We start from the raw sequence: 22,811 nt of genomic DNA, 5'->3' as shown, positions 1-22,811 counted from the left end.
TAAATGGTAATTGCTTTAATGAGAAGCAAGGGGGGAGTAGAATAGTTAAACTGATATTTAGGGGAACCTATATAGAAAAGAAAGAGAAGAATGAAAATGGAAAGGTTATCACACACAAAAATTCCTGCTCCAAAAATGAAAATCAGTTGATCAACAGGCACTTGATAGAATAAGAGAAATATAGACAACTGGGAAAGAGAACAAAAGAAAATGAGAAATAGACAGATCAAGAGTGAATGAAAATGAAAGAAGCAATAAAGAATAACTTGAAATAAAAAAAATCTTTCTCTGAGGAGCAGGAAGAGGACTGAATGCAAAAGTGGAAGTGAAGAATCTTAAGACTTAACCCTTTCATTACCGTATTTCTTTTGAGATGTTCTGTGTGTGTGTGTGTGTGTGTGTGTGTGTGTGTGTGTGTGTGTGTGTTTTATTTTGAAATATAACAAAGAATTTAGTAAAATAACTTAGTTATCATTCAGCTAGTGTTAGGAACATAAATTGTGATTAAGGTTTGGTGGAAGATTTTAATTCAAAACTTATGAAAACAGGACATTTCTCCTACAGAGCCAGAGCCAGTTTCAGCCGGGTTGGTAACGAAAGGGTTAAATAATGAAATGACAAAGAAATGATGGTCATACATATCAATTTTTTCCTCATGTAGGTATATGTGTCTGTTTGTATGAAGTGTGTGTGTGTGTGTGTGTGTGTGTGTGTGTGTGTGTGTGTGTGTGTGTGCGTGCGTGCGTGCGTGCGTGCGTGGGCATTATATTCTTCATTTATATAATGTACATATTCTCTCTCTCCTGCAGTGAGAGAACGAGAAAGAGAGAGCCTTTGCTCTCTCTCTCTTTCACGCTCTCTCACTGCAGGGGAAATAGAAGAATAAGCTTCACTAGTTTTACTGGCCATAATTAACTTATCAAAAGTGTCTTACATAAAATATTATGAACAAGTGCCATAGGTTCTGCTTATTTGCATATCAATACATTTTCAGGCAGTATATTATATTTAACTAAAATATTAAAAAATTATTTATATCTATAAATTGTAATTATATTTTTGCGCATATAATTAACAAACATATTTTTAGCCAGACTGTGAAAATAAACTTTCTGGTGAATTAAAGAAAAGGTTCCTCTCTGCAGAATAGACTGAAGGAGAAGCTCAGCTAGTTTCACAGGCATTTACCAGCTCATCAAGAGTGTTTACTTCATCCAGAGGCCATAGTTTACAGCTGCATATGTAAAAAATTTATGACCCAAAACAGTGTTATTTGTTCACAGTATTTTTAATCAGTAGTTTTCTTTTATTCTTACACTTGTTTCAGTCATTTGACTGCGGCCATGCTGGAGCACCGCCTTGAAGAGTTTTAGTCAAGTGAAGATTGGAGCCTGGTGCAGCCTTCTAGCTTATGTATATATATATATATATATATATATATATATATATATATATATATATATATATGACAGGCTTCTTTCAGTTTCTGTCTACCAAATCCACTCACAAGGCTTTGGTCTGCCTGAGCCTATAAAACTATTATGAGGTATGGATGTGTGGTTAAGGAGCTTGCTTGGCAACTGTGTGGTTTCAGGTTCATTCCCACTGCTTGGCACCTTGGGCTTCTACTATAGCTTCAGGCTTGTGAATGAATTTGGTAGATGGAATCTGTGTGGTATCTGTATATATGTGTGTATGTTTGTGTGTTTATATCTCCCACCTTAACAACCAATGCTGGTTTGTTTATACCCCTGTTGACTTAGCAGTTTGGTAAAAGAGACCAATAAAATAAGTACAATATTTAAAATAGGTACAAGTGTCGATTTGCTTGACTAAACCATTGAAGTCAGTGCTCCAGCATGGCCATAGTCCAATGACTGACACATGTAAAAGATAAATAGAAATAATACAAGAAAAATGCTGTGAAGTAAAAAAAAATGGGGGAAAAAAACCAAAGGGGTGGAAAAATTACTTACAGCAGTTGTGGCAACTGTTTGACCTGTTGAATCTACTGCTTCGACAGCAAATTGTTGGTAAGAACTGGTCAGTACTTCTCGATCTAATTCAGATGTTGTGGTTATGATACCCTGATGAAGAGAGAAGAAAATAACATCAAAACAATGAATTAATCAAAGATTATTTAAAGGTTTTAAAGGATGCAATGTCTCAGCAACTAACAACTGATGCAGGTAGTTTGTTCCGTGCTTCAGTAACTCCGAGTGTGAAAAAATGTTTCCAAAAGTCATGGGAGCTGTGCTGTTTTCTGACTTTGCGGGCATGCCCATGTGTGTTAGACATATGGTGCTCAAAAAGGTGTTCAAGGTGGTTGTTGGTGTGATGGTTAATAATTTTGTGGGTGTTTACCAAGTTAGTTGCCAGACGTCGGAGCTTCAATGTAACCATGATCAGGGAAGCAAGGCATTAAGATTATTTTAATTCAGATTATCTTAAATACAGATATAATTGTGATAGGTAAAAAAAACAAAAAAAAACAGGCATTCCATCGTTACAATTAAGAGGGTTCTTGTTGATACGATCAATGGAACAGCCTGTTCCATTGAAATTCATATGCATGTGACTGAGTACTCCAGAGACATGCATATCATTAACATAGTTCTCAGGGAGATTCAGCGCGACACAGAATGTGACAAGGCCAGCCCCTTGAAATACAGGTACTACTCATTTTTGCCATCTGAGCAAACTGAAGCAATGTGAAATAGAAAGTCTTGTTCAAGAACACAATATACTGCTGGGAATTGAACTCATGACCTAACAATTGTGAGCTGAGAACCCTAGTCACTAAGCCATGTGCCTTCACTGTGATTAATTAAACGTATTTTTTCGCTCACTATATTAAATACATTGGGCAGCACTTAACTATTTGTTCTCTGTGCAGAAGGCCTCACTGGAAAATCTTTTCCAGTTATTATTTCAGTTGTCTAAATACACAGTGATTGTGAAAGAGTCTGGAATTTGTGTTTGCAGATATTATATATATTCTTGGACAAAGAATATTTAGTCAAAAGATTATTTAACAGAAAAGTTTCTCTTTGCATCAGTGGTCAGCAAGAAAAGTTTATGGCTGTAAAATAAATACATGCACCAATAATTCCTCTGAATGTCCAAATTTAAATGACCATTCAAAATCCACTGGAAAAATCAATACGAAGAATTTAATATGTACGTATATGTGCATGCATGTGTATGCATGACACCAGCAGTAGCGACAGAAGCATCACAATCACCACCATCATTTTCATGATCATATATGGATTGGACTGGTCTGTTCCTGCAAAGCATGTTACTACATGGTAATTTAACATTGTGTGAAGTCAAGCATCATGAGATCAGATCCCATCACTGCCGTCTACACAAACATTCCTCAGTCTTTCTATTTCAATGAATCTTCTCGCTCGAATCATTTGGCACACCTCCAATCAGCCATCGTTCTTCATATGCATCGTGTTGTAAAGTGAAAGTAGACTCTTGTACACTACAACCAAATCTTCTGAAGTGTGCATATATGTATGTTTGTGGATATGTGTGTCTGTGAATGTATCTATCTATCTGTGTGTGTGTGTGTGTGTGTGTGTGTGTGTGTGTGTGTGTGTGTGTGTACAGAGGCACAGTCATAGCTGTGTTGTGGAGTTTGCTTTTCAACCATGTGTTTCAGGCTCAGTTTCACTGTATGCCACCTTGAGCTCCTTGTCTTCTTCTATAGCCCTGGGCCAGCCTAAGTTTTGTGAGTGGATTTGGTTGATGGAAACTGAAAGAAGCTCATCATATGGCTCAGTGGTTTGTGTATTACACTCACAATTACTAGATCATGGGTTCGATTTCCAGACTGGGTGGCTTGTTGTGTTCTTGAGCAAAATACTTCATCTCACATTACATCAGTCCACTCAGCTGTAAATGAGTGACCCTGTCAGAGAATATCCTGATCAGTGGGGATGTCGGCCTGGTTGTCTAACCAGTGGGATGGCATCATTTGAGCCAAAACAATGTGAAGCGCACTATTATTGGAAGCTGATTGAATAATGATAATCTATGGGAAGCTCTAATACATACAGTACTAGTTGTACATCTAACAGCACAAATATATATATATACACATATATATAAAACCCCCAAACCACATGTGTTTTGGTTTTTAAACTGCAACTAGTCACCTTAATAATTTATACATATACATATATATATGTACACACACATGTATATATACACACATACATACAGACATATATAGATATATGACCTATTGAGGCAAGTGAATACAAAACCAAAATTGCTGACGTGGCCGATGACAGTACCATCTGACTGGCACTCGTACCAGTGGAATGTTAAAAGCACATCCAAGCGTGATAGTTGCCAGGGCCACGGATTGGCTCCCGTGCCGGTAATATGTGAAAAGCACCATTTGAGTGTGATTGCTGCCAATATCGCCTTACCAGCACATGTGCCGGTGGCACGTGAAAAACAACATTCGAGTGTGGTCATTGCCAGTGCCGCCAGACTGGCTCCCGTGCAGGTAGCACGTAAAAACACCTTTTGAGCATGGTCATTGCCAGAACAGCCTGACTGGCCCTCGTATTGGTGGCATATAAAAACACCCACTACACTCTCAGAGTGGTTGGTGTTAGGAAGGGCATCCAGCTGTAGAAACTTTGCCAGATCAGGTTGGAGTCTGGTGTCGCCATCTGGTTCGCCAGTCCCCAGTCAAATCGTCCAACCCATGCCAGCATGGAAAACGGACGTTAAACGATGATGATGATGATATATGTATGTATGTATGTATGTATGTATGTATGTGTGTCCAACCCATGCTAGCATGGGTTGGACGATTTGACTGAGGACTGGTGAAACCGGATGGCAACACCAGGCCAAATTAGATTGGAGCCTGGTGTTGCCATCCGGTTTCACCAGTCCTCAGTCAAATCGTCCAACCCATGCTAGCATGGAAAGCGGACGTTAAACGACGACGATGATGATGATGATGATGAGATAGCTCAAAGATAAAAACTTGGTAATGAACAATTTTTAAATTGTATTGTCTGCCAAACAAAACAATGATGGTGTTGATGATGCTGCTGGCAGTAGTAGTAGTAGTAGTAGTAGTAGTAGTAGTAGTAGTAGTAGTAGTAGTAGTAGTAGTAGTAATAGTAGTAGTAGTAGTCGTAGTAGTAGTAGTAGTAGTAGTAGTAATAGTAGTAGTAGTAGTCGTAGTAGTAGTAGTAGTAGTAGTAGTAATAGTAGTAGTGATGACAATATAAAAATTACTTAAGAAATCCAACTGTGTCTTTCACAACAATGTTGCCAAGCTGATACATGATGTTGCCATGATGCAATTGTTTTACTTTCCAGAACTGTTTAGTGACAAAAGAACTCCTGAAATCTTTTGTGAAGAACAACAATTACAACATGGAAATATGTTAATGATAATGGTGTCGATGCTTAGAGATGTTTAATTAAAAAATATATAATTTACTCTGATTACTTTAAACAGCAGGTGGCTTGATCAATTAAAATATTTTTGTTTATTTATTAAATTACATCTAAAAGATTTTGGTTTTTTTTTTTACTCTGACAACCTTTATTTGAATTAGTCAAAATGAACAGATGGATGTTGGGATTGTCATGATCTTGAAAAATAAATTAGATATCTTTGCAAACGCTATTTCCACCACTAAAAAGTCCAAATAAATAAATAAATAATTAAGAAAAAAAAACAAAAACAAACAAACAAACAAACAAAACAAAACAAAGGGGTGGCTAAGAAGCTTGCTTTCCAACCACATGGTTTCAGGTTCAGTCCCACTGCATGGTATCTTTGGCAAGTCTTTTCTACAGCTTTAGATGAGCCAAAATCATGTGAGCAGATTTGGTAGATGGAAATTGAAAGAAGCCGACCATTCGTGTATACATGTGTGTGTGTCTCCTTATCTTGACATCACGTGAAGGCATGTAGCTGAATGGTTAGGATATTGGGCTCATGATTGTAAGGTCATGAGTTCAATACCTGGTGGCGTGTTGTGTCCTTGAGCAAGACACTTTATTTCATGTTGCTCCAGTCCACTCAGCTGGCAAAAATGTATTTCAAAGAGCCAGCCTTGTCTGGAACCTCTATCTTGCCCAGGATATTAATCGTCTGGAAAGCATTCAGCAACGTGCAACCAAGAGAATACCCTCCATCAGGCATTTATGATATTCTGAATGCCTTACTTCCCTGGGTATGGATACATTGAAATACCGACATCTGGCAGCTGACTTGGCAGACACCCATAAAATTATTAACCATCATACTAACAATAACTCTGAGCACCTTTTCAAACTCCACCTGTCTAACACCTGTCTAACACCTGTCTAACACCTGTCTAACACCTGTGGACATGTTTACAAAGTCAGAAAACAGCACAGCTCCCATGACTTTCGGAAACACTTTTTCATGCTAAGAGTTGCTGAAGTATGGAACAAACTGCCAGCATCAGTTGTTAGTTGTCGGAGCACTGCATCCTTCAAAACTTCCATGCTTCCTGAGATTCGCCAACACTACACCTGATTTTCTCCCCTCCATACACACACAAGCATGTATCTGACTCATACACTGTTCACTTTCCAGACATCTGTACAATTCTGCATATGCTTTATGCACACTTTTGACAAGTTGCAGTGCACCTGAGCACTGTATACAATAATTTCATTATTATTATTATTTAAAATGATGATGAACACAAGAAATAGTTTACACCCAAACTGTTTAAAAAATATATCACTTGACTTATATGATTATGAAAACTAATTAGAATATTTTCAAATTAAAACAATATTGATATATTAGGGGTAAAGATTGTTTGCCAACATAACATGGCAGTCCTGGTTTAGGACGAATGTTGCTGTAATTTAGCCCCAGGAGACATCATCTCTAGCTGGCTATATGACATGATCTGTGTCCTTATATTTTCGAACAAGGGAATCTAGCACCCCCACTCAGCTCAAAACAATATCCGTGTATCGCGATTTCTAGGTTATTTCTCTTTATCAGCACAGAATAATTGTTTAGCTATTAATTAAAAACTTTATTTATTCAGGATATAACTCCAGTTAGTGTCATTTTAAGACATGGAGAATGGGTAGCTGCTTGGGAGGGTATCCTATAAACCAAGATGCTTTGATTTTGTATTATAAGCCCCCATTCAGGTGGAGGCTTATAATACCGTTAAGACCACTCTGACCTCCAGTTCTGTTCCATCCCAGAAAACAAAAACAAACAACAACAACCACAATAAAGAAAAAAAGCAGTATAGAATAGTAAAAAATATGTAATTGATACATAATGTAAATTTCATGATAATGATAATAATCCTTTCTGTTATAGGCACAAGGGCAGATATTTTGAGGGAGGGATCAAGTCAATTACATCAACCCCATTGCTCAACTGTTATTTTATCAACCCTGAACAACGAAAGACAGTCAATATCAGTGGTATTTTAATTCAGAATGTAAAATGTATTTTGTGCAGTATGGTAACAATTCAGTCAGCTTGCTGCCTTAGTAGTAGTAGTAGTAGTAGTAATAACAACAACAACAACAACAACAACAACAACAACAATAATAATAATAATAATAATAATAATAATAATAATAATAATAATAATAAGAGATCACCAAGAAAAAAAATGATTTCTAATCGATGTATCTATACCAACAGATGACAATGTTTCTTTAAAAGAAACGGAAAAACTTACAAAATACAAAGATTTATAAATAGAGATAATTCAAATGTGGAGCCTAAAAACAGAAACAATTCCTATCATAGTAAGCGCTTTGAGTATGTAAATAGACATTCAGACAAATACATAGCAAAATCACCAGGACTTACAAGTATATATAACATACAGAAAATAGCACGACTAGGCACCGCACATATCCTATGTAAAACACTTTCAATACAGTGAAAATAAGAGCACTACAGCATATACCCATGGCATACGGCAAAGTTAACCTTAGTAGAATTTGAACTCAGAACATAAAGAACTGGAAGAAATGCCACTAAGCATCTTGTCTGGTGCAGTAACAATTCTGCCAGCTTGCTGCCTTAATAATAATAATAATAATAATAATAATAATAATAATAATAATAATAATAATAATAATAATAATAATAATAGAGAAATCTACAACAACGACATAAAAAAAATATATTTCAAAATAGTTATTTAAGAAATGAGAGGAAAACTAGCAAGAGAGAGATTGCAGTTATACCACAACTAAGTTTAGACTATCGACTGTAAGATCTCATCTACGTCTGTAGTTCTTGAAATGGTTTCAGGCAACAGACAAGTGGGGCTAAACATAAAGGTGTAGCCGATTATTTTTACAGAAATGATCAAATCAAAACTTATACAGCCTGAAGAAAAATAGCAAAGATAATTTCTGGAGAAAATAGAATTTTCATTCTTTAAGAATATAAAGGACTGTAGCTGTACAATTTAAAGATTGATTATTGTATTAGAGTAGAAGGCAATAATTGGCAAAGCAAACACAAGGAAAATTAGAATTAAAAACGTAAGAAAATCTGTCTGTGTAAAGATATTGTTTGTCAGTTTATACACACAATATAGATATATTGAGAGACTAAGCAAAATGGTGAAAAAGTCAAAATATTAACCTAGTTAGCATATCTGAATTATTGTTAAGTATCATAAATTATTATTACACACATGCACAAAAATGATTAACCATATATATATAACAACAAAATATGTAGGCTCCAATATCCTTGGAATAGAGAAATATATCTAATACAAATGCTGGATGGTGGTTTGTGCATTTAAAGCTAATCGAAAATTGGATATTTTCATACCTATGGCTTGCTAGGAAACTGTTTGTATAATCATATATATATATTCTTTTATTCTTTTACTCGTTTCAGTCATTTGATTGCAGCCATGCTGGAGCACTGCCTTTAGTTGAATAAATCAATCTCAGGACTTATTCTTTGTAAGCCTAGTACTTATTCTATTGGTTTCTTCTGTTGAACCACTAAGTTATGGGGATGTAAACACACCAACATCAGTTGTCAAGCGATGGTGGGGGACAAATGCAGACACAAAAATACAAGCATATATATATATATATATATATATATATATATATACGACAGGATTCTTTCAGCTTCCATCTACCAAATCCAGAAGGCTTTTGTCAGCCCAACGCTATAGTTGATGACACTTGCCCAAGGTGCCATGCAGTAGGACTGGACCTGGAACCATGTGGTTGGGAAGTAATCTTCTTACCACACAGCCACTCCTGTGCATAATCCTTTCTATTATAGGAACAAGGCCTGAAATTTGGGGGAGGTGGATAGTCTATTACATCGACCCCAGTACGCAACTGGTTCTTAATTTATCTATCCCAAAAGGATGAAAGGTAAAGTCAACCTTGGTGGAATTTGAACTCAGAACATAGTGACGGGCGAAATACTGCTAAGCATTTTGTCTAGCATGCTAACAGTTCTGCCATCTCGCTAGCTTTATATAATATATATATATATATATAAATCCATACACACACACACACACACACACACACACACACACACACACACACACACACACACATACACACACACAATTATTAAAGTGTTGGACGAAATGCTAAGCAGTATTTCTTCCAGTATTTTACATTCTGAATTGAAATCTTAGTGGGGCCAGCTTTGCCTTTCATACTTACTGGAGTCAATAGAATATAGTACCAGTCAAGTGTTGGGGGCCAATGTAATCGACTTATCCCATCCCCTCAAAATATCTGGCCTTGTGCCTAAATTATTATCATTATGGCATACCTACACAAGTGCCTTCCACCACCACTGACAGAAAAATTAATATTTTTAAATGAAATGTTTAACAAATGTGCTTCAGATTTTAACAGAATTTGTGGTGAAAAATATTTCTGAGGGTCGGCTGACGAGTTTTGGAGAATTCATATGAGTTAGCTTTGTTCTTTGTAACTCTAAAAAAAATTGGTAATTTTTTAATGAACTTTTCTACAAATAGCTTTTAAATATGGAAAAAATAAGTTAGTGATCTTATACACCTACATACTGACATATGTTACACATATCTATAAAATGAAACTTGAAATTTTGAAAAAAGTTATGGTGTGTATTAGTATGCATGTGTATGAGTCCACTAATTTTCTTTTTCCATATTGTATAATCATAATCTAAATACTCTGAAAGGTATTTGTAGAAAATTTCCTAAAAAAAAAAAAAAAATTCCTATTTTTCTGAAAGATATGAGGAAACAAAGCCAACTTGTGTGAATTTTCTGAAACACCCCATCCTTACCCTTGGAAAAAATTTTCCACATTAAATTCCAATATAATTGTCACTGTGATCTACATCAGCTGAAGCACATTTGTAGTAACTTTTCTTAAGAAATATTCACTTTTCTGAAAGTCTATGAGGAAACAAAGTTGGTGGTGGGTACACTTGTGTAGGTATGCCATTATTATTACTGTTACTAAAGCAGGGAGCTGGTAGAATCCTTAGCCCGCCAGGCAAAATGTTTAGCGGCGTTTCATCTGTCTTTACGTTCTGCATTCAAATTCTGCTGGGGTTGACTTTGCCTTTCATCCTTTCAGGATTGTCAAATTAAGTACCAGTTGTGTACTGGGGTCGATCTAATCGACTGGTACCCTCTCCCAAATTTCAGGCCTTGTGCCTTTAGTAGAAAGGATTATTATTAGTTTTACTTATTTATATTTGCTTTGCAAAATCTGATTAATGTGAAACTGCAGAAATAGCTTCATGTCAGTCAATATGAAAAGATGGAATTTAAAACTCAATGGAGTTAATATTAGATAATCATAGTAGCATTGTTTTAATGTAGCAGCAACTGGTAAAGTAACTATGTTTTACCAACATTTGAAAGTTAAGTCCATATACATACATGCAAACATACACGCATATGCGAAAGATTAATGATGGTAAATACTAACTGTTGTTGAATTGACGGTAAACCAGTCGAGAGGAAACATCATATGATAAGTCAAATTGGCCAAACTTGGGTCGGAAGACAAGATGCCAGAGTTACGATTACGTGACATTTTCAATCGGAAAACTCTGCCACCTGGCCTAATATCTTCTGGAATTTTAAGTCTGTAGACTGGGTGTCTAAACTCAATTGGTTCATCTTCTGTGGCAAAAATCTGTGGAATAAAAAATAAAAGTTAGAAGACGCAAAAATATTAAGAGGTTTGTGTAGTTGAGAAGTTTGCTTCCCAACCATATGGTTCTGGGTTCAATCCTAATGAGTGACACCTTAGGCAATTCTATGGTAATTTATGCTTCAAACACCAGCTTAATAATGATTAAGTTATTTTAATAAATTAATTGAAATAAAGGCAGTGTATTTTAACAAAAGTATGGTATCAAAGAATGAACTTTTTTTATACTGACCAACCTGGAACTGCCCTTAGTTCCATGATACAAACTTTGCAGTTTAAAGTGATTTAAATTAAAACATTCCATCAAATTTTGTGTTAATTTATGTTCAAAACTGTTACTTAACAATGGTAGTTATTTTACTAAATTCTTCATTATTTTCAAAACTGAAACAAAGGCAGAGTATTTCAGTAGAAATATGGTAACAAAATGGTTAAGGTGGTCTAAATTAAAACTTATTATCAAAATTTTGTGTTATGTTCTAAATACCAGCTTAATAATGACAAAGTTATTTTACTAAATTCTTCATTATTTCCAAAATTAATTGAAACAGAGGCAGTGTATTTCAATGGAGATATGATAACAAAAAGGGTTAAATAATGACCTACCTGAACAGATGTATTGGCGGTGTGGATTGAGTCTGTAGCGACAACATTAAATTCCTTATACAGCATACCTGGTGAGAATATTGTTTTATCAATGTTCTCAGTTTGGACAATGACACCTGATTTGTCAATGGTGAACTCAGAAGATGACGGTGTCAAGTAATAAATGATCTCTGAATCTGTATCTTTTGCTTGGACGACTGTAATGGCTTTACCTATTGGCGAAGTTTTAGTGATCTGGCTAACATACAACGGCTGAGAAAATTCTGGAACTTCATCATTTACATCAGTAACTTTTATTTCAATTGGAGCAATTGAACTGATGCTTGGGGTGCCATGATCATGAGAAAGAATGTTGAAAGTAAAATGTCTCCTTGTTGTTTCATAGTCAAGAGATTTGTTCAAGTAGATACTACCATTGTTCTTGTCTATGTAGAAAAATTTGGAACGAGGCTCCAAAAAGAAAGAGACCTGACCGCCAGCTCCTAAATCTCTGTCACGTGCATCCACCTGGAAAATAATGTCTCCAACTGGTGTGTTTTCAGGAACAGTAACTGTGTAGGCCTGTTGCGAAAACTCTGGTGCATTATCATTAACATCTTCAACATATACGTTCACAACTGTATGTGCCTGCTTTCGAGGAAAACCTTTATCTTGTGCACGCACAGTGATGTGATAAATGTCTTTCTTCTCTCGATCCAGTTTAGGTTGGCTGATATATATACTGCCATTTTTCTCACCGATTTCAAACATCTCCATTGATCCACTCACAATAGAATATTCAATTTCACCATTGACTTCGGAGTCTTCATCATCAGCATGAACATAGCCAATAACTTTACCGAGGGGGGAGTTTTCAGTGGCTGTCATATTATATGAAGTATACTGAAATTGTGGACTGTGATCATTAACATCCAAAACTTTAATGAATAAATAAATGACAGATGACCTTGGTGGGTCACCACCGTCACGAGCAGTGATGCTCACATTGTAATTGCTGCGCCATTCACGGTCAAGGGACCAATTGGCTTTGACATAAACAACATAGCTAGAGTTTTCGACTTTGCGAAGACGAAACTGAGTTGCTCCATTGAGACTTAGAGTTACAGTACCATTTTCTCCAGCATCAATATCTTGGACTTCCAGTTGATGTGCCTGACAAAGAGAAAACAAATACCAAAATAAAACATCACAACTAAAACAGAATTTGTTTCCAAATGGAAAACAACAACAATAGATAACCCCCCACCCTCGCCACAGAAGATAACTGAAAATTGAACGATAAGCCAGATTTAGTCATACACAATTCTCTTTTTTTATGTTTGTCATCTGAATAATCCTATATTAAAAATGAAATAAAGTTAAAATTGTCAAGTTTGAGGGATATTTTCAAAATAGAGTGTTTCTATTCAGATATGGAAATATCAGAAAACTATAGAGAAATTTCTCATGAATAAATCATTGAAGAATCTGTAACAATTATATGAATTTCTGATTACGTATTTCATATTCTACAATTTTCCCATATTTTTGAAGCTGCTTAAAAAAATAAATAAAATTGGTATATTGCAAAAATGGGAAAGGAAACAAAATGTTTAAGAGAGATGGCGCATGAATTAAAGATATCTTGATTATACTTTCTAATCCCATCTTTCTTACAATATTGGTTTGAATCTTAGTGGTGCGTGAATCCCAGCACAACAGAATGTGTTTATATGTAGAACATTCTAAATGGATGTGATCTAAATCATTGACTTTATACATATATTATATCTACTTCCTTTCATTTCCCATTTGAACCTAGCAATCACTCCAGATAATATCTACAGATATTTAAACAAAAAGCAAACATTTTTGTTGTTGTTGCTGTTTTACATGTATCAATCTAGATTTGCATAAGTGGTAGTGGTAGCGGTGGTGGAGTTATGGCAATTTGTTGATCAGTTGGTGTTTAGCCCCAGGTCAGTCTTATTGAACAGACCTATAATCCAACCATGACCTTCCTGTTTTCTGTGTTTTTTTTCTTCTTTTTTTTTTGCATATCAAGGACCACATTGTCTAACACACTGGGTCTAAATATGGGTCCATATGACCCTTGGGAACCTATATAAAATTTTGTTGTTAAATTTAAGTACAATAAATTGGTTATACTTTTGCAATGCACAAAACATTTTAACATTTTTTAAAAATTCCAAATAATATTCAATTATGAAAATATTCTTTTACTTGTTTCAGTCATTTGACTGTGGCCATGCAGGAGCACCACCTTTAGTCGAACAAATTGATCCCAAGACTTATTCTTTGTAAGCCTAGTACTTATTCTATTGGTCTCTTAGGGACTGAAACAATGATCTTACCATTGTGAGTACAACACCCTAACCACTAAGCCATGAACCTTCATCAATTATATGATCCACAACAATACTCTTCTTTTATCTTTTATCTCTTACTTGTTTCAGTCATTAGACAGTGGCCATGCTGGGGCACCACTTTGAAGAATTTTCAGTTGAATGAATTGATGCCCGAGTTTATTTTCTTTATAAAGTCTGGTACTTATTCTATTGGTCACTCTTTGCTGAACTGCTAAGTGACAGGGACATAAACACACCAACACCACTTGTCAAGTGGTGGTGGTGGATAAATACAAATGCATATGATGGGCTTCTTTCAGTTTCCATCTACCAAATCCACTCACAAGGCCTTTGGTCGGCCTGAGGTTATGGTAGAAGGCACATGCAGTGGGAGTGAACCCAGAACCATGTGGTTGGGAAGCAAGCTTCTTATCACACAGCTTCATCTGTATCTATTGATTGATTTGAAACATAACAAAAATATAGAAACATAAGAAAAATCAACAGACACAAAAATATAACCCAAGCCCCTTACAGGAGTGTCCAGAATGACTTCAGTGCCCGATAAGGAATTTTCGGGTACTGTTCCATTCAGTGTTTTCCCACTGACAAAGTTGAAGTCTGGATTGTTGTCATTTTCATCAAGAATATTCACAATAACCATCATTCTATCCTGAAATAGAGAAACAGAAATATTTTACAGGATCAATAATCAATAGAACATGAAATGCAGTCACTGATTGGCTGAAATCAACTTATCAGAAACAAACAATTTATTGAAATATTTTGTGGAGAAAACATAAAATTCCAAGAATTAACAGAAAGATTAGTAGTAATAGTGGTTCTTTTTCTTCTTTTTTTATCGTCTCTTACTTGTTTCAGTCATTGGACTGTGGCCAAGCTGGGGTACCACCTTGAAAGGTTTTAGGCAAACAAATTGATCCCAGCATTTATTTTCCTTTTATAATTCTGGTACTTATTCTATCAGTCTCTTTTGATGAACTGCTAAGTTATGGAGATGTAAACAAACTAATACTGGTTGTCAAATGACACACACAAATACATAAATATATATACATATACATACATATAAATATATACATACATATATATATATATATATATATAAAAGAGAGATTCTGTCTGTTTGTTTGTTTGTCCAGCAAAATGAAAGTAAATGGTTTTTCTAAATATATATGAAATTGAAATTCAACATAAATAATGATGGGTACGGAAATAATCATCTGGGGCAACTGTGCATCCTTCCATTGAGCTTCACAAGTGAACCCCCTTACTATTTTGTAAAATATTTCAGTGAGGCATTGAAGACTGGTCTTATTTCATAAAATAAGACCAGTTTTCAATACTCCACTGAAATATTTTACAAATGAGAAGTGGAGTCCACTTGTGAAACTCAATGGAAGGATGCACAGCTGCCCCAGAGGATTACTTCCATACCCATCATTATTTATGCCGTCTTGCAAGTGAATGTATGAAGCAACCTGAAGCTGTTTCTGGTGGATTCTTACAAAGGTACTTTTATTTAGCCGCAGAAAGAAAGAGACAGAATATCGATTTCATATATATAGAAAAAGCATAATAACTTCCCCTAAACCATTTACTTTCATTTTGCTCGACAAACAAACAAACAGACAGAATCTCTCTTTTATATATATATAGAAGATATAACAAACTATTATATATTTGAATTGTTAATTCGTATGCTCCTAAACATAGGTATTTTGAATCAGTATTTTGCAATCTGGCAGCCCTTTTACATGGAATTTCATCTGTCTAGAGCTACAGAATAAGTGTGAATGAATGTAGAATTGAAAGGTCTTCATAGAGATACAACCCTGCTTATTTTAGAAACACTGTTTGGTTGTAGAGACCACATGACAATGTAGAAGAAATGACTGGTTTCAGTTGGGAAATAAGCAGAAATTTAACAGTGGGTAACTGTTGTAATCAATGGCTACATGAGAGATGTACCCTCATGTAGACAAACTAAAAACCAAAAATTAGTGTTACATGAGTGGTATTGTGTTACATGTAACAGTATTGATTGTGCAACATGATCGGTATTATGTTACATGCAACAGTATTGATTGTGCAACATGTAGCAATATTGATCAAGTATACATGTAGCAGCATTGATTAAATGTGATACATGTAGCAGCATTGATTAAATGTGATACATGTAGCAGCATTGATTAAATGTGATACATGTAGTGGTATCGATCAGGTGTGTAGCACAAAGCAATAAAAAGTGTGCTACATGTAGCATCATTGTGCAAGTGTATTACATGCAGTGGTATTCATTGAGTGTGCTATTTGTAGTTGTATTGATTAAAAGTTCTACATGTGGTAGTATTAAGTGTGTGATATAGTGGTTTGTGCACCACATGTGGTATTAAGTAAATTACATTCATGTGTGACAAACAATCTTGCCAGAAGAAACTCACAAAAGAAGACGACCAAGGAAGACATGGAAAGAACAGTGACCAGAAAATTTACTATAAGAAATTTCACTGTATAGGAAAATTCACTGAGACAAATTTGTTATATGGATATTGATGAAGCATATTACATCAGCATATTATATAAAAAAAGAAATTATAAAGAGTTTTCATCATCATTATCATCATCATCATCGTTTTCGTCCGCTTTAACATCTGCTTTCCGTGCTGGCATGGGTTGGAGGGTTTGACTGAAGGCTGGCAAGCCAGAAGGCTGCACCAAGTTCCAATCCGATCTGGCAAGGTTTCTACAGCTGGATACCCTTCCTAATATCAACCACTCCGAGAGTGTAGTGGGTGCTTTTTACGTGCCACCAACACAAAGGCCAGTCAGGCAGCACTGGCAACGACCACACTCAAATGGTGCTTTTTATGTGCCACCGGCACAGGACCAGTCAGGTGGTACTGGCATTGACCACGCTTGAATGGTGATTTTTATATGCCACCAGCATGGAAGCATTAAATAAGCAAGCCTTTATTCAACATCAAACATTAAAAAAAATGTGATGAGGTCATTTAAAGCAAGATTTCTTATGGCATAAGTGTTTATGGTGAAATTTCCTGTAACCGAAAAAAACTGGCAAAGGATGATTACAGGAGATTGAACTTCATGAAGGGGATTATATTGGTTATAACAGCTGCTAGAGAAAGACTTATCTAACCCATGCAATCATGGAAAAACAGACATAAAAATAATGATGATCTAATTCTTCTTTAGTTATTATGAATTAGCTGAATTTTATGAAATCTCACTGCAATTACCAACTGTTTTCAATTTTAATGAAGAAATCATTAAAGTCATCATTATCGACTATTATCACTGACATTTCATTTCAAATGGTCGTTAAAACAGGAAAGACAATAACTATAAGAAATTTTACTGATTTCTTCAATAAAATAATAATAATAATAATAATAATAATAATAATGGTTTGAATACTTTTTAGATTTTTCAAAATAAAACCACTGCATGAATGTTCAGATTTTCCTTCCTCTAATTCATTCTACTACAGAAGAATTAAAGTAAATTTTTATTTTATTTATGTGAGTTTTTTTTTTTTTCAAATTTTATCTCTGCTCTGTCACTTCCAATTTGGTCCTAAATTTTTAAAGCCAAGCAACTTAATTTGAATGCAACTGCAAATATCAAACCAATAAATTGTATAGATTTATTGATCTGGAATTGATTAAAATTAACTGAGTGCAGCTTCTGAAATAGGACAGAAACAGATAAAATAGAAACAAGCTATGACTTCTAAACAATGAACTAAACTTGAAGTTTTAACTCTATAATCCCCCAAAGTGTGTGTAATGGTATGGATTGTGATGGTTCTTGGTAATTTAAAAAAATTTTTGGGGGATAATTAGTATTTTTGATTTGCAGCATTGTTAGTCTGTGGAAGTGGTCTTTGAGAAAACTGCAACAATGAAAATACTGTGCAGTTTTATGTTCTTTGTGGTTTACTGATATTCATGTGGAGGAGAGTGAAGGCTGAGGCATGATTGTTAGAGTCCATGATTACTCTAACAAAGTTTATATGCAGCAACAGCAGCAACAACAGCTCCAGCATCACCACAACCACCACTACCATCCAACATCTATGTTCCATGCTGGCATTCTGTTGAAGGGTTTGGTAGCATCCAACAAGCACAAGGACTACATTGTGCCCTAGTGTCAATGCTTCGGCATGGTTTCTACAACTGGATGCCCTTCCTAAAGACAATCACTGTACAATGTGTAGTGGGTGCATACTGCTTGCAAGATTAAAATCCTCTTTGAATGAGGAGGGATACAATAGAGAGGGCGGCAGCATTATACCAATGAAAGAAGGGGCCAGAGCAAAACAGATTTTTTGATGTAGAGGAGTCATATGACTAACATTTTAGAAGAGATGGTGGGAGTGATTGGTTGGATCAGGAAGAGATAAAAAATAGTAGCTATGAAGTGTCTGTGTGGACCATCAAAGTACAAAGAATTATGATGGCAAGCTTGAATGATGGCTGTTTGGTTAGGAAGTTTGTTTTGGGTTTAATTTCATCATCATCACTATCATCCTCATTTAATGTCCATTTTCCATGGCTTGACAGGAGCTGGCAAAGCCAGGATCCACATCTGGTTCTATTGTCTGTTTTGGTATGATTACTACAGCTGGATGCCCTTCCTTACACCAACCACTTTACAGAGTATATTGTGTGATTTTATAAGGCAGTAACATCACTAGTACTTTTTATGTGGCAACATCACCAGTGATTTTTATGTGGTACCTGCACCAGTACCTTTTATGTAGCACTTGTGCTTTTTACAAGGTACCAGCACCAATGCTTTTTATGTGGCACCAGCTTCAACAGGGTCACCAAGTATCTTGCAAGACAAAAAAACTCTCAACTGAGGAGAAGGGAGTGGTTTTGAGGGGTGTATGGGTTTGTGTCAGTTGAGAGATTTAAGGTACAGAGGGGACAAATATGGGTGTCTTGCTGTAGAGTAGATACATGGATACGCCATTTGGAAAACAAAGGAGAATGAGTTGGAGAGTAAGATAAAGAAAATTATCTCTGTATGATAACCAGAACAAGCATCTTCTGCTGTATCTTCAGGATGACCAATGCTTTGGGAATAAAATTTGGTAGAAGAAAACTATATGGGAACCCATGTTACGTGTGTGTGCATGCATATGTCTGTGTGTGTGTGTGTGTGTGTGTGTGTGTGTGTGTGTGTGTGTGTGTGTGTGTAAAAGAGTCTTTGTATTCACGTTACCTTGGTGAAGATGTTTAATTCACCTACAAACAAAAAATGTCAGACAAGGTGTGGTGTTCAGGTAGATTACTACCTAAGAAATCTCGTCAAATCCAAAGATGTAAAAAATGATGACAATGATGATGATAATGCTGCTGGTATTGCTGATGAATATTTTAAACAAGAAGCTATATGTTATAGTATTAGAGGCAGTCTCAGGTGGGTTTTGTATCAAAAGGTTTCAACACAAATAGATAAATAAAACCTGCATGTGGACAAACTTTTGTGGATGTTTTGTATTTGTCATTGAGATAACATAAAAACACTTAAGAAATGGGGTAGATGATAAAAAGCTTTAACTTTAAGATTATGGAACAATAAAATCATTTGAAATAATTATTTGCTTTATCTGTGTTTTTTTTTTTATATTTCTGTAAATTCCTTTTATTTTTTGTTTAGAAATTTTGCAACAGACAGTTTTTGTATTCTGGCAGATCTGAATACTTGTAACCATTTACAACTGTCTTCTTTATTCACAGAGAACATATGAATGGGGAATGACAAGATATATATATCTATATAATGGTTCTGTAGATGCTAATATAATATTTCGTTTCCTTTCACAATAAATACTCAAGTCTGTAACTGTTTGCATCACATTAGAAATGATTGTAAAAGGAAGAGAAGATTAGTTAAATGAGAAACGATTCTCTGAAACTATATCTAAAAGAAATAGATTGGTTAAAAATTAAAAAATGGAAAAAATAAGTGGTAAGTTGGGTTTGGAATAATGATAAGTCATAAAAAAATCCAACAAATTTTGAACATCAAATCCTCAACATTTATTATATATGTGAATAATAAAGGAAAGAATATATATATATATACACATATGTATACACACACATGGTTACATATAAATATAGATGTGTGTATATACATATGTGTATATATAAATATATATATATATATATATATATATATATATATATATATATCATCATCATCATCATCATCGTTTAACGTCCGCTTTCCATGCTAGCATGGGTTGGACGATTTGACTGAGGACTGGTGAAACCGGATGGCAACACCAGGCTCCAGTCTGATTTGGCAGAGTTTCTACAGCTGGATGCCCTTCCTAACGCCAACCACTCAGAGAGTGTAGTGGGTGCTTTTACGTGTCACCCGCACGAAAACGGCCACGCTCGAAATGGTGTCTTTTATGTGCCACCCGCACAAGCCAGTCCAGGGGCACTGGCAACGATCTCGCTCGAAAATCCTACAGGAGCCAGTCAGGCGGTACTGGCAACGGCCACGCTCAAAATGGTGCATCTCATGTGCCACCCGCACAAGAACCAGTCCAGGGGCACTGGCAACGATCTTACTTGGCTTGCCGGGTCTTCTCACGCACAGCCCATTTCCAAAGGTCTCGGTCCGTAGTCATCGCCTCGGTGAGGCCCAATGTACGAAGGTCTTGCCTCACCACCTCAGCCCAGGTCTTCCTGGGCCTACCTCTTCCACGGGTTCCCTCAACTGTTAGGGTGTGGCACTTTTTCACGCAGCTATCCTCCTCCATTCTCACCACATGTCCATACCAGCGCAATCGTCTCTCTTGCACGCCACAACTGATGCTTCTAATGTTCAGCTTTTCTCTCAAGATACTTACACTCTGACGGGTATTCACATTGACATTACACATCCAACGGAGCATACTGGCTTCATTCCTTGCGAGCTTACGTATGTCCTCAGCAGTTACAGCCCATGTTTCACTGCCATGTAGCATGGTTGTTCGTACGCATGCGTCATACAGTCTGCCTTTTACTCTGAGTGAGAGTCCCTTTGTCGCCAGCAGGGGTAAGAGCTCTCTAAACTTTGCCCAGGCTATTCTTATTCTAGCAGCTACACTTTCAGCGCACCCACCCCCACTACTAACTTGGTCGCCCAGATAGCGGAAGCTATCGACTACCTCTAGTTTTTCAATATATATATATACATATATGTATACACACATACTTACATATAAATATAGATGAATGTATCTATCTATATATATATATCATCATCATCATCATCATCGTTTAACGTCCGCTTTCCATGCTAGCATGGGTTGGACGATTTGACTGAGGAGTGGTGGACCAGGTGGTTACACCAGACTCCAATCTGATTTGGCAGAGTTTCTACAGCTGGATGCCCTTCCTAACGCAAACCAATCCGAGAGTGTAGTGGGTGCTTTTACGTGCCACCGGCATGAAGGCCAGTCAGACGGTACTGGCAACAAATATATATGAATGTATATACATGTGGATATATATATATACAAATGTATATACATATGTGTGTATATATATACATATGTGTGTATATATATACATACACATACATACATACATACACACATATATATATATATATAATATATATATATATATATTCAATATAAGTCTATGGACTACACCCAACACATACACACACACACATACACACACACACACACACACACACACACATGCTCACACATACACATGTATACACGAGAGCAAGTTCATCCACAAACACACAAATACATATATGTGATCACCAAGCAATTCGCATATACACAAACCCCAAAGTGCTGTCTTGACTTCATCAAAGAAAGTCTTGTCACTTTGTTAGTGACTGGCTTGAATTCTGCAAAAGGAACTAAATTCAAAAGAATATATATATAATTGCAGCATGGAAGGTGTTTATAAGCGATTTAAAAACACACAAAAGCCATTAGATTTACTTCAACATATTTTCGCCGCTTTGAAACCACGACCTGTTCACTGACAAAATTCTGTGCTGCACAGAATTTTGTCAGTGAACAGGTCACAGTTTCAAAGTGACGAAAGTATTTTAACAAATTAAATTTCAATATTGAAGTGAATCTAATGGTTTTTGTGTGTTTTTAAATGGCTTATAAATACCTTTCATGCTGCAATTGTTTTCGTTTCGGCACACAATTTCAGATCAGGTCACTTGCTATGCAAGTACATCTCCATAATATATATATGTATATAATATATATATGTATATAATATTAATTCTTACAAGAACAGCAATCCTCAGAGATTGTATTAACAATCAACTAATAAATATGTCCAATGCTAACATTTTTTCATCAGTATTCAGAGATTCAGGACAATGTGCTGCAAACATTCAGCTGCTCTTTTTCTCCAAATGTGCTACCTCAGTCCAGTTATACTTCTCTGTCATGGCTTGTACCATTGACATTACTCGCATCTTTCTCTCTGAAGTAAGTGTTAGTTTCGTTAATATGATGGATTTCTCAATCATATATATATGGCTGTGTTTTGTTTTATTTAAAGATGGTGTTCTATGATCAATCATTAAACAGTT

General features: G+C 35.7%; 1 protein-coding gene across 5 annotated transcripts in view; it reads right to left on the bottom strand.

Moving 5' to 3' along the window:
* LOC106884166 (protocadherin Fat 4) overlaps positions 1–22,811 on the bottom strand; it is a 696,074-nt gene that overhangs the window by 51,472 nt on the left and 621,791 nt on the right. For all 5 annotated transcript variants that reach the window (XM_014935404.3, XM_089364268.1, XM_089364281.1 and 2 more), the window contains 4 exons: positions 14,716–14,853; positions 11,833–12,984; positions 10,999–11,208; positions 1,977–2,087 (listed from right to left, as the gene is read on the bottom strand). In XM_014935404.3, coding sequence (XP_014790890.1) covers positions 1,977–2,087; positions 10,999–11,208; positions 11,833–12,984; positions 14,716–14,853 — 1,611 coding nt within the window. The remainder of the gene's footprint in view (positions 1–1,976; positions 2,088–10,998; positions 11,209–11,832; positions 12,985–14,715; positions 14,854–22,811) is intronic.

Source organism: Octopus bimaculoides, chromosome 1, assembly GCF_046866305.1.
Source record: "Octopus bimaculoides isolate indiv1 chromosome 1, ASM4686630v1, whole genome shotgun sequence".
In the NCBI taxonomy this organism is placed as follows: Eukaryota; Metazoa; Mollusca; class Cephalopoda; order Octopoda; family Octopodidae; genus Octopus; species Octopus bimaculoides.
The sequence above is the reverse complement of the archived record's forward strand: the minus strand, read 5'-3'. Positions and strand labels throughout refer to the sequence as shown.